The sequence below is a fragment of the Leopardus geoffroyi genome, chromosome B1, assembly GCF_018350155.1.
Source record: "Leopardus geoffroyi isolate Oge1 chromosome B1, O.geoffroyi_Oge1_pat1.0, whole genome shotgun sequence".
Classification (NCBI taxonomy): Eukaryota; Metazoa; Chordata; class Mammalia; order Carnivora; family Felidae; genus Leopardus; species Leopardus geoffroyi.
In genome coordinates this window covers 141,634,344-141,647,072 of record NC_059327.1, presented here as the reverse complement: position 1 = coordinate 141,647,072, position 12,729 = coordinate 141,634,344, and the positions used below count along the sequence as shown (strand labels likewise).

Genomic DNA, 12,729 nt, shown 5'->3' with positions numbered 1-12,729 from the left:
TGTCCGCACAGAACCTGACACAGGGCTCAAACTCATGAACAGTGAGATCATGACCTGAGCCATAGTTGGAACCTTAACCGACTAAGCATCTAGGTGCAAGAAAATATTTTTGAGCACCTACTGTGTGCCAACTATTGTGCAGGGTTTTGGTAATTAGACGAAAGGTGGCACACTGGAAACCCTCAGGTTGTAGTTGGTCTAAGACAGGGTTATTTTTGGTCCACCTAATGTTCTAGTGTTTTAAATTTTTTAACTAATGCATTTTATATTTTATGTACTTTTTAAATTTTTATTTTAGAGAGGACGAGTGGGGGAGGGGCAAAGAGAGACTGAGAATCCCAAGCAGGTTCCACACCCAGTGCAGAGCCCAACATGAGGCTCAGTCCCACAACCTGTGAGATCATGACCTGAACCGAAATCAAGAGTCGGTTGCTGAACTGACTGAGCCACCCAGGCGCCCCTCATTAATGCGTTTTAACATGTAGAAGAATCGCATACAAAGATTGAGATTTCCTGTCTCTTTTGAAAAAGCCAGATGATCTGGCCACCCTGGGTGTGTGTTTCCATAATGCAGCAGTTGGTCACAGATGAGTAGGTCTTGTCCTGTTGCATCTTCAGATCACCACAGTCTCCAACCCTCCCTATCCTGTCACACCAGGCCTGGTTCATAGATTTACATGACCTTCCTGGGACCTGGAGCCACTTGCATTTACAACTCTAGATTGCTAGACTCTATGCTTAATGAAGACAAGGGTTGTATCTTATTTGTTCATCTCTGTCTAACAGACTGAAATGAGTAAAGGCATAGTCCTGTGCTCGAGGAGTTTATAAGGGGGCAGTTTCAAAAACCGAGTACCCTTTTCCTTGTTCTGTCAGTAGTTAGAATTCTTGGGGCTTTTGCTCTTTGAATGGCAGTGGTCAGCAAGGAAAAGAACAGAGGTAAAGGCTGGATTTTCCTTCTATTCCATTTCCCTTCCCCATTCATCCATTCTACATGTCTCCCATCTCTTAGCTGGGTCTCAGGTAGAGAGGCCAAACATCTATCACATATGCTGGTATGTTTTAAAGCTTTGCAAAATTGCACACTCTCTATTCCAAGGAATTCTCTTTGTAGTCAACTTAGGTGGTCTCTGGTGCTCAAGACCACAGAAGCTTTTCTGGTTTTTCCCTTCTAAACAGTGGTTGTCAGTACGTGGTGAAATACAAGATTATCACGAATCCTCCATGTTGTAAATGATTTCATAACTTTGCTGGCAGTTTTCAAGGCTCTGCTTTAGTCATTTTCCCTCAGGACTGATTCAGCCAAATAAATGAGCGGGATTAACTTTAGAAATCTTGGAAGCACGTGCACTGTCTTACACATTTACCTGCTTCTTTGGGCCTTAGAAATGTTGCATCAAGAAAGAGAGAAAGGTGACTAATGAGAAGTTTCCTCAGTTCTCAGCTGGGAGGGGTGGTGGAGTGAGGATGTCCTGAGTGGAGAATGCTCTCCAAGAAAAACAGTTCAGCAGCAAACATTTATTAAGCTGTTACTCTGTGCCAGGCACTGTGCTAACTCCTTTGCATTCATTCTTTCATATACTCTATGCAATAGCCTTATGAAATAGGTACTATTCTTGCCTCTGTCTTACAGATAGGGAAACTGAGGCTCAAATAACTTAAGGAAGATGTGTAAGACATGTGGATGAACAGTATCTAAGCCATGGCTTAAATGGAGACTTGCGTGTCTTCAAAACCCAAGTACTTAATCTATCTTGTCCCATCTTCCATGCATGAAGGACTTAGTTTGCCAGCTAGAACTTTGGCTCTCAGGCATGAGTTTTCTAGCTGCATCAGAGTTGCCTGGGCCTTTAAAAACCACAACAACTATGGGGCACTTGGGTGGCTCAGTCGGTTAAGCATCCAACTTTGGCTCAAGCCATGACCTCACAGTTCGTGAGTTCAAGCCCCTCATTGGGCTCTGTGCTGACAGCACTGAGCCTGAAGCCTGCTTCAGATTCTGTGTCTCCCTCTCTCTCTGCCCCTCCCCTGCTCGTTCTCTCTCTCTCTCTCTCTCAAAAATAATAAATAAACATTTAAAAAACCCACAGCAACTATAACAACAACTATAATAATCATAAGAACAAAAACAATAGTGGCCCCAACATGTTTTCTTTTGCCTCAGTTCTTGAGACTAACTGAATAGTTCTGATGTTGGGCCTGATAATCTGTATTTGTAACAATCATTCTGGATCCCATGGGTGCAATTCCAAGGTTGGAACCCATGAGCATATTAACTCCTTGAAGTCAGAGTCTACCCACTTTTTCTACCCATCTTTTAGTGCTCTGCATTCCATAGGTGCTTACTGAGCAAAGAACATGTTAATGAGTCAGCTCTACTGCTAGGGAGATCTTCTGTGATTTCTGTAAGCCTCTTCTTTCTGGACTGTTCCTTTGTGCCCCATTTAATTCTAACATCAGTGGTTCTCTCTGTTGGGTGGGTCAACACCTGATTTTTGAGAGGCAGGAAGCCAGGCAGCCAGCGTCAGTGGAGGCAGCAGATGCATTCTTAGCTGAGTCTCTGACATCACTTTACCTATTGAGCATTTGGAGGAGGTCTGGATTAGATTTGCAGAGACAGATTGCCCACTTCCTGTAGCTGGCTTTGCATGAAGACACCATGGCACAGGAATAAAGAACTCTGGGGCTATGGAATAAGATTAAGTTGATCTGGCTCCTTGGCAGCCCTACTGACAAGCAGCCTGTGCACAAGCATGGAGTGATCCTTGTACATGCCCGTGTCCAACATAATTAGGAAATACTAAACGTCAGAGAGGCGTTCCGGCTACTACAAGCAGAAACCTCGTTAGGGCTCACTTATCTGACATCTTTTATGTTGTCCTCACTTTACCCTTGCGGCTGCCAGCAGCGTCCTCACAAATTAGTTGCTGGGACTGAAGGTGGACAGACGAAGGTGACCTAACATGGGCTTCCTTCCTAGAGTGTGATTGGAGTTGCAACGCGTGCTCTGGGCCTCTGAGGACCGACTGCCTACAGTGCATGGATGGCTACGTTCTCCAGGACGGGGCCTGCGTGGAGCAGTGCTCACCATCCTTCTACAGGGATGTGGGCTTCTGCAGGAGTAAGTGTCTGGAGCCCCTGCTCTGTGCTGAAGCCAGGCTTCAGCCTCCTCTGGTTTTTACTGTTCTGACAAGCAGTCTGTGGCTAGTTTCCTTTCTGGCTTTGTATTTAATTTCTGGTTTCTTTCCTAAGAGTTTTTCTCTGTTATAGTCAAAATGCCCCCTCTCTCCTTCCCCCATGTCCAGACACGATATTTGCTAAAATTTGAGGTCAGTATGGGAATCTTGGGGGTATATGGCCACGCAAACAGGTATAAGGTGTGGATTTCCTGAAACATTGAACAGTCCTGTCCTCTAGATGCAGAGGTGTGTGTACTCTGGTCATTTGAGCACATGGAAGGCCTGTGCTCACACGTCAGCCCCCTGAAGCCCTGAATGTACCAGATGTCTCACCACCACCTTCCTCTGAACCCCACCCCATTGGGTCTTGATTTAACACCACAAAACCTTCTGACTCTGAACAACTCCCGCAAAGTGCACAGACAGTACTACTGGGATCATTCTTGGGAGACTCTGATAATTGGGTGAGTCAGGAAAGACGGACACTTCAGGCAAGAAAGCCATGGACTAGTTAATAATGATAATGGCTAATATGTGTAGTTTCTAAGTTTGCCCAGTGTTTTCTGTTATTTACTTCTGTCTTTGCCCAGCGAGCTGGGTAGGACGATATGTCCACTCCCATTTAATGGGAGAGAGCATCGAGGCTCAGAGAATGTAATCTCTGATCCTAAATCATCCCCCTGGTAAGTAGAGCAGTAACAACCAGAAGCCTGGTTCCTGACTCCTCATCTTCTGCTTCGTCCAACACACTGGGTCATCTAACTGTTTGGCATCTCATGCTGCCTCCCCACAAGGGCTAGGAGCCCCTTGGAAAGCCATACACAATTCTGTTGATTTGACTTTTGTCCTTCAGGGTGTAGCAATCACTGTCTCCAATGCCAAGGTCCCCACGAGTGCACTCGCTGTGAAGAGCCATTTTTCCTGTTAGAAGCCCAGTGTGTCCAGGAATGTGAGAAGGGGTACTTTGCAGATCACGCCAATCGCCAATGCGCAGGTAACTTGGAGACTGTGCTGAGTTCTCTGGAGAAAAGTGAGGGCCGCAAGTAAATCAGGTGCGCTGATTCTCAGGTAACCAAGGACAATTTGAATTCAAAGCAGAATGAAAACCCAGGGAGCTCGGCCTAAGTAATTGATGGCTTCCCCTGCACATCTGCCAATTGCTGGTTAAATCGAATATAGAAGTGCAGGCCAATAATTCTCTTGCACAAATCAATATTGTCCCTAAAGGTCTTTATGGAAATGAAGTCAATATTTTATGGAATATAAGGCTTATATTGAACTAAGGTGAGGTATCCACTAAGAGTGGATTACCCCTGTTGATATGGGCACAGAATCTTCAGTGTATAGACTGAATTACCGCTGACCTTGATATTGGCACAATACCCTTGAAGAAGAGGGTTTGTGAGGACGATTTAGTGAGACACACTGAACCTTTTGATCTCACTAAAGTTAAACTCAAAGAGAGTTTCCTCAGTTTGTTTTCATCATTTCCTTTAAAACTTGGTACCATATACCCCACTTTGAAGAATATCTGGCCTGTAAGAATGATGCCATTCCCCTCGCATGGCATTTTACCTTTCACCAGATTCCTCTGTCTGCATGAGCTTGTTTAATACCCACAATGACTTGGTGGTGAAATATGGCAGACACTATGAATCCTGTTTTATAAGCAAAAAAAAAAAAAAAAAAAAGAACAGAGAGAGAGAGAGAGAGAGAGAGAGAGAGAGAGAGAATGGCTTAAGCAAGAGAGAGAATGGCCAAGCAACATAAAATCAGATATTAAACCCAAGTTTTCTGATGCCAGTCCAGAGCCCTTTACACTATACTATACCACCTCTCTATAATAAAATCTCCACTAAGGAAGCAGAAAAACTTGGGAGTAAACGCTCGATTTGTAGTTTATTGACTTGACCCAAGGAAATAATCCTATGGTCCTTTAAAGAGCTTATTTTCCCCATGCATTTAAAATAGTAAAACAATAACAATAACAACAGCAACAACAACAACAATAATAATAGAATAGTAGTGGTATTAGTAGTATAGCTGAGTCCTAGGCACACAAAAGTCTAGTCTCTTCACATAATAAAACATGTAATCCTCCCAACAGTTATTTGCATTAGGTGTTATTTCTATCCCATTTTTAAGACAAGAAAATCACACCACAGATGGTTAAAGGAACTTGCCTGAAGTGGACAGCCGGTAAGTGGTAGAGGAGGAATGGAACCCAGCAAGGGCCTATGCTCTTAGGCACCATAAACCACCTCCCTTACAAGTCAATATGGTCAACTGTGTAAACAATCCACTTATGTGCAACATTTTCACATCACAGTGCATAAAGTGAAAGTGATGTTCTGTGTTCACTTTCCTTCAGAGGGTAGATGGGTTCCTTGTGAGATTCTAGAGGAGATTCCTTTTTGCTGTAGTTGGGAGTCATGTGCTATCACTCTTTATTTCTCTGTCACTGGTGGCCCTAGCTGAGTGTCTGTGCCTTTCACGTGCCTCACTTAGTGTGTCCTTTCCTTGACAGCCTGCCCTCGAGCATGCTTACAGTGCAGCGGCAGGGACCGGTGTCACCTCTGTGACCATGGGTTCTTTTTGAAGAGTGGCCTTTGTGTTTCCAACTGCATTCCTGGCTTCTCTGCCCACTCTAATGAAACGTGCACTGGTAAGTGCTTCCCATCTGATGGTCTGGTGTATTAACCTGTCATTTCTCTATGCAAAGGCTGAGTCTGCAGATACAGTTGGCTCATGTGATACAAAATACAGGATTCTCATTCTGGGAATGCTAAGAAGTAAGGGACTATCTATAGGACATAGGCATTGTGGAAACGCAATTTCTAAGATCTTTGGGAAAAAGAAATAGTGTGTGCCATGAAAGTACCAACTATCAGATCAGAAATTTGGCAGAAAACTGTGACACAGTGGGGTTCCTGGGTGGCTCAGTCAGTTAAGTGTCCGACTCTCGGTTTCGGCTCAGGTCATGATCTCAGAGTTTTGTGTGTTCCAGCTCCACATTGGGCTCTGTGCTGGCAGTGCAGAGCCTGCTTGGGATTCTCTCTCTCCCTCTGTCTCTGCCCCTCTCCTGCTCACACTGTCTCTGTCTCTCTCAAATAAATAAACTTAAAAAAAAAAAAAAAAGAAGGTGATATTAAAGGAGTGGAGCTAGTTTTATCCAACACATCAATGGATACTTCACCTTACAACAAAAGAGAAGCAAATTTACATTTAGTCTTAAATTGGAGCCCCAAAGTTTTATAGATAAATGAAGTTTAAGGATTATATAATAGTTGAGCATTCCTCAGCTTTTGAGTGTCCTTTATCAATAACATGAGGCATATTTTAATACCCATAGTCAATCATATTTTCCGTCTCTAAATTTCTGACCTCTGAAGATACTAAGACTTCCCATGGGAAAAAGATATATTTGGCTTATTTTATTGGGACCTTTCTGGAAACCCCAAGTACTTGAGAGTCAGCCTACTTCTCTTGGGACATGGTACAAGTCAGCTTGTGAAAACGAATTCCACTTTCATTAGAGTAATCTTACAGTAGAAGTAGTTCCCTTGAAACTTGCCATTCCCAAACTGTCCTGTCTGACCTACTTGCAGAAGGAAACACTAATAATTAAAGTCCAGGCAAAACAGCTTGCAAGAGACAGGATGCAATTATCATCATGATTGGATATTCATCCATCAGATGTTTCCTATGGACAAAGATGGGAAAATTTTATTTTATTTTATATTATTTTATTTTACTTATTTTTAAAATATAATTTATTGTCCATCAGTGGAAGAATGGATAAAGATGGGACATTTTTAAAACAAAGTGTATATACTTTACATGAATTCTGAATATAAGCCACTTATAATCATACTTCATTATAGATTAACTGGTACTGTTCTAGCAAATGGTATCAGACACTTACTTCTTTTCTTACCCTTAATGGGTCTGAAGGCCAGATGGGATGGATGAGTTAGGTTATAACTGTGGCTCTCAAACCTAGAAGTCCATTAGGATTGCCTGGGGAGCTTGTAAAATCACTAAGGTTCCCACCCCAGAACATTTAAGTCAGAATCTCTGATGGTGGAGCTCAAGTATTGGTACTGTTTTAAAAGATCCCTGTATGATTCTTTGTTGTTATTATTGACATATAATTCACATACCATAGAATTCACCTTTTAAAGTACACAGTTCAGTGGTGTACTGAAATGGTGTTCATTACACCATTATGTAATACCAGGACATTTTATTCATCCTAAAAAGAAATCCAGTAACTGTTAGCAGTCTCTGTCTAGTGCTCCCTTGCCCCAGTTCTTGGCAGCCTTTGATCTACTTTCTGTCTCTGTGGGTTTAACTATTCTAGACATTTCACATAAATGGAATTGTACAATATGTGGCTTTTTACGTCTGGCTTTTTTCACTTGGCAATAATATTTTCAAGGTTTCTCTATATTGGAAGATGTGTCAGTACATCATCCCTTTTTGTTGTTTAATAATATTCCATTGTATGGATATACCACAATTTATTTATTCAGTCACCAATTGATGGACATTTGGGTTCTTTCCACTTTTGGGTTATTATGTATAACACTGCTATGAACGTTCAGGTACAAGTTTTTATGTGACATATGTGTTCAGTTCTCTTGGGTATATGCCTAAGAGTAGAATTACTGGTGAGGAACTACCAAACTGAACCATTTTACATTCCTACCAGCAATGTATGAGATTTTCAATTCATCCACATCCTCAGGAACACTTTTTATTGTCCTTTATAGTGGGTATGAAGTGGTATCACATTGTGGCTTTGATTTGCATTTTCCTGACGACGAATGAATGACATTGAGCACCTTTTCATGTGTTTATTGGCCTTTTGTATATCTGCTTTTGAAAAATGGCGATTCAAATTCTTTGCCTATTTTTAAACTGGGTTACTTGTCTTTTATTGAGTTGTAAGATGTATATATTTCAGATACATGTCCTTTTTCAGATATATAATTTGCAAACATTTTCTCCCATTCTATCAATTGACTTGTTTACTTCCTTACTGGTGTCCTTTGAAGGACTTTGGTCCAATTTATCTTTTTTTTTCTTTTGTCACTTGTACTTTTTGTGTCATATCCAAGAAAGCATTGCCTAATTTAAGCTCACAAAGATTTTCTCCTATATTTTCTAGAAGTTTATGTTTAACATTGAGATTTTATGTTATTTTCATATGTATCCTGGGGTAAGAACCACTGGATTAGAAGGAGGCTTATGGTCTACAATAGCCTAGAGTCTCATTTCTGAATGAACATTACAAATCTATTTATTAAAAAATAAAAAAACCTTGGGGTACCTGGGTGACTCAGTCGGTTGGACGTCCAGCTTCAGCTCAGGTCATGATCTCATGGTTCATGAGTTTGAGCCCCACATTGGGCTCTGTGCTAACAGCTCAGAGCCCAGAGCCTGCTTCAGATTCTGTGTCTCCCTCTCTCTCTCTGCCCCTCCCCTGCTCAAACTCTCACTCTCTCGCTCTCTCTCTCTCTCTCTCTCTCGCTCTTAAAAATAAACAGTAGAGGAAAAATTTTAAAAATAAATAGATAAATAACTTTATCAGTGAATGTACCAAGTATGACCTTTGGGTTCATATGTTTTCCAGGCAAAATACACACGCCTAGTCTTCATGTGAATGGCTCTCTCACCCTTGCAATTGGTTCCATGAAGCCACTGGATTTTCCCCTTCTGAATGTCCAAGATCAGGATGGCAGGGTGGAAGACCTCCAGTTCCATGTTGTGAGCACTCCCACCAATGGTCAGCTAGTGCTCTCAAGGAACGGAAAAGAGGTTCAGCTCGACAAGGCTGGCCATTTTAGCTGGAAAGATGTGAATGAGAAAAAAGTTCGTTTTGTGCACAGCAAAGAAAAACCCAGGTGACTCAGTGTTCTGTTGTTTTCCTCCTGCATCCTTTCCATCGGTGCTTTGCGCCCCCGCCCCCGCTTCTCAATAGCTATCCCCTCTCTTCTGGGGAAGATCGATACTCCACAAACGCCATCGCTTTCAGCTGCCTGTCATCATTTCACTGTAATTGCTCAGAGAGTGTGCTTCTGTTAGAGGCGTTTTCATTTTATCACATAATTATGGGTAATTCTCTGATGTGACAGGAAAGTTCCTAGTACAATTACCCAGTTTTTTGGCCCAGCAGAAACAAAACTGGTTATCTACCCAGATTGCTACAGCTGCTTCTTCAACATTAAGGTAATATACTGGGAGTGAGGAGTGACTAGAAGATGGAGCACATACTTTTAAAAGTGTTATATGGTTCCTGGAATTTCAGAGTTGGAAGGAAGCTAAGAGTCACAACTTTTTATTATCCACTTTATGGGATTAATTGTGGTTAATTTTTAAGCCTGATCTAGTTTTCCTCTGATTCCTAGCACACTTCTGGCTGTCTTCCTCACCCCAGCTGACATATGCTTCAGGAATGCAATTGAATGTTAACATTAACCCAAGAAAATAGAGTCATATAATTAGCAGAGTAAATCTGCTAAACAGAAATCAGAGAATGCACCCCAAAGATTAGCCTCGTGGATTATCCTTCATCCTGCTCTGCTTCATTAGTGCAGATAATTCAGAGTAGACTGTATATGTTAAAAATGAACCGAGGGGCGCCTGGGTGGCGCAGTCGGTTAAGCGTCCGACTTCAGCCAGGTCACGATCTCGCAGTCCGTGAGTTCGAGCCCCGCGTCGGGCTCTGGGCTGATGGCTCAGAGCCTGGAGCCTGTTTCCGATTCTGTGTCTCCCTCTCTCTCTGCCCCTTCCCCGTTCATGCTCTGTCTCTCTCTGTCCCAAAAATAAATAAACGTTGAAAAAAAAAATGAACCGAAATATTCACAGTGAATATTTTCTACTGTCAACACTAGAGATTTTTTTTATTATTATTTTAAGGTTTTGGTTAGGAGATAGGTGGGGAGAAAAGCAAATGGCCCTTTCTCTATTCTATTTCAAAGCCAGAACCTCAGAAGACCATCTCAATGGAATAAGAATAACTAATATTTACTGAGTGCTGACTTTGATGCAGGCATTGTGTTAAACACTTCGTGTAAACTATGTATATTTATGTTCCCCGTCTACAGATAGGGAAACAGTCCTCGAGAGTATAATCAAAGCCAAGTCTCCAATCAATAGCTGGTTCCCCGACTCCACAACCCATGCCTTTAGTCACTGATTTCTGCCTTCCTAATAATACTAGGAATAATGGGCACACTTCCATCGTCAAGGGGCAAATGATCATCGTATAGAGAAGTACTGCTACAAGGGTGGGGCTTCAGACTCAGGTATCTGATGCCATAGACTCACTCTTCAGATTTATACACCATGTCCTGCATTCATTTTGCTTTAAGTGTAGTTCTTAATTGTTTGCATCACACACACACAGAGGCACGCACGTGTGTACACGCGCACACACACAACGTCCCTACCTGTAGTGTTTTGCCTTTGAATGTCTTGTGAAAAGTGAGTAAAGTTCATAAAGCTCCCCAGACAACCAAAGTCAACCCTCATGTGTATTCCACCTCTTCAATCTATCATCACCTGTTTTCTTCCAGAGTCAGCTCTGCAGCCCTAAATGGGACAAAGAATGGCAACTATTTTTCAGGGAATTCTTGCAGCACTGTTTTTATTCTTGGTGTACCCATTTTAGCATTGGATTTTCTTCATCTAAAAATTTAAATGAAAGAAAGAATGAGAGAATAGCAAAACAAGATTGGTAGTAATTCATGAAAAAAAGGAAATTCTATAAGTTGTGGAGTGATACAAAAACAAAAGGGGCAACTTGCCACATAGGTTTATGATTTTGTTTTTTTCCTCATGAAAATCTGACCATGATTCTTTAGGACTGGATTCCTTTGGGGTCAGAATGCTCCTGTGGAGTACAAGACAACCTACAAATATGGCCATAGTGGCCATGGCAAGTTGGCATTCTGGGATCCTAAGCAGTTATTGGGACCTCGGTGCTACCAAAAAGTCATTTTTCCCCAGTACATTGGGAGTAACCACAACTGCCTCCTTCTTTCTGTTGCTTCCATCATTTGCTTTCTCTGGAAGTTTGGAGCTGGGAGTGAAGAGGGACAGGATTTAAATGGGATGGAACTTCAAGGGGAGGATGAAACAGGAGGGAAGACAAGATTTACTTCTTTAAAAACAAATCAGGTTTATTGAGGTATAATTTGGGTTCAACAAAATTCCCCATCTTAAAGTGTACTGTTCTAGGAGTATCAACTAATGCATATATTCTTACAGTCTCAAGACTACAACTGCAATCAAGATGAAAACAGTTTCGTCACCCCCTCCCCCCTGAAAATCTCCTTTTTGCTGTTACTCCCTTCCTGCCAGTCCCTAGCAACCACTAATCTGTTTGTTACTCTTACAGTTTTGCCTTTTCTGAAATGTCATGTGAATGGAGTCATACAGTATGTTTCTGGTTTTTGCCATAATGCTTTTGAGATCCATCCACATTATTTCATGTTTCAGTAGTTAATTTCAAAAATACCTTTTGAAGAACCTTTAAAATAATGGTCCCTATAGTCAACCAGAATTCAAAACCGCCCATAGTGCATTAATCACATATCTTACCAGCCTCCCATGAGTTCTGTGCTTGGTTTGGCTTTGAAAGTGGGTAACTCCTACCTTACCTATCAGTTGTCTCTGAAGCTGCTGGAACAACACTCTTACAGGAAGTAAAAACCACAGCAAAGAATCAACCTTATTTTGTTTCATTAATTAGTACTGTTTCGTTGTAGGTAATGAAAGTTAGCTTGAACTAGATTCAGCAAAATTGTAAGGCTTGTTATAACATTGCAGGCATGGCTCGGCTCTTTAACACAACAAGGGCAACTGGGCTTCCAGGGTGAGCCTAGAAGCTAGAACTGGGAATGGAAAGCAGGACTCAATTCTTCCTCTTGTCTCTGTGGATCTTTGCTCCAAGGCTTAATTTATCTCCTTCCTACAGGCAGGCTTGGTAGACGATGGCTTCTGCATAGTCAAATGGGAGCTCTCAGGCCAGTTGCAAATTTCCAGAGAATAATCAGCCATCTTTACTTGGTCCAGTCCACATTGAATGTGTATGTGTGTGGCTGGAGTGGGGGAGGCAGGTAGATAGAGTCATGTAATACAAACATTGCAAAATCCTTCACACGGGCCCACTCACATGATTTGAGAACAGGTTGGAGAGAGGGTCTGCAGGGAAGAGGGAATCATTGAGAGCTAATCAGGGACTATGATAAGTTCCTTTGCATTCTCCAATTTAACCATTAGCCGTCACTATATTACTAGCCTGTCTTGGGCTAACAACTGATTTTTCAACTATGTATATATTTATTTTAGAGAAATCTAAAATAAAAAGTTTATGTAATTGTTATTTTGAGATCAAGGAATACCCAGTAGTTTTACCTGTATGGCCCTATATTCATCTTCACCTGGTTATTTTTATTTACAGGATGAATATTATATCACTGTAGTGGTTTGATCCTAATTCTTACATGCACATAACCTGAAAATATTTTTATTCTTTGTT

At 41.6% G+C, this 12,729-nt stretch overlaps 1 protein-coding gene across 1 annotated transcript in view; it reads left to right on the top strand.

Annotated features, from left to right (window-relative positions):
• Positions 1-12,729, top strand: part of FRAS1 (Fraser extracellular matrix complex subunit 1) — a 431,004-nt gene that overhangs the window by 270,350 nt on the left and 147,925 nt on the right. The window contains exons 24-27 of the mRNA XM_045473641.1: positions 2,981-3,121; positions 4,033-4,173; positions 5,707-5,844; positions 8,818-9,088. Coding sequence (XP_045329597.1) covers positions 2,981-3,121; positions 4,033-4,173; positions 5,707-5,844; positions 8,818-9,088 — 691 coding nt within the window. The remainder of the gene's footprint in view (positions 1-2,980; positions 3,122-4,032; positions 4,174-5,706; positions 5,845-8,817; positions 9,089-12,729) is intronic.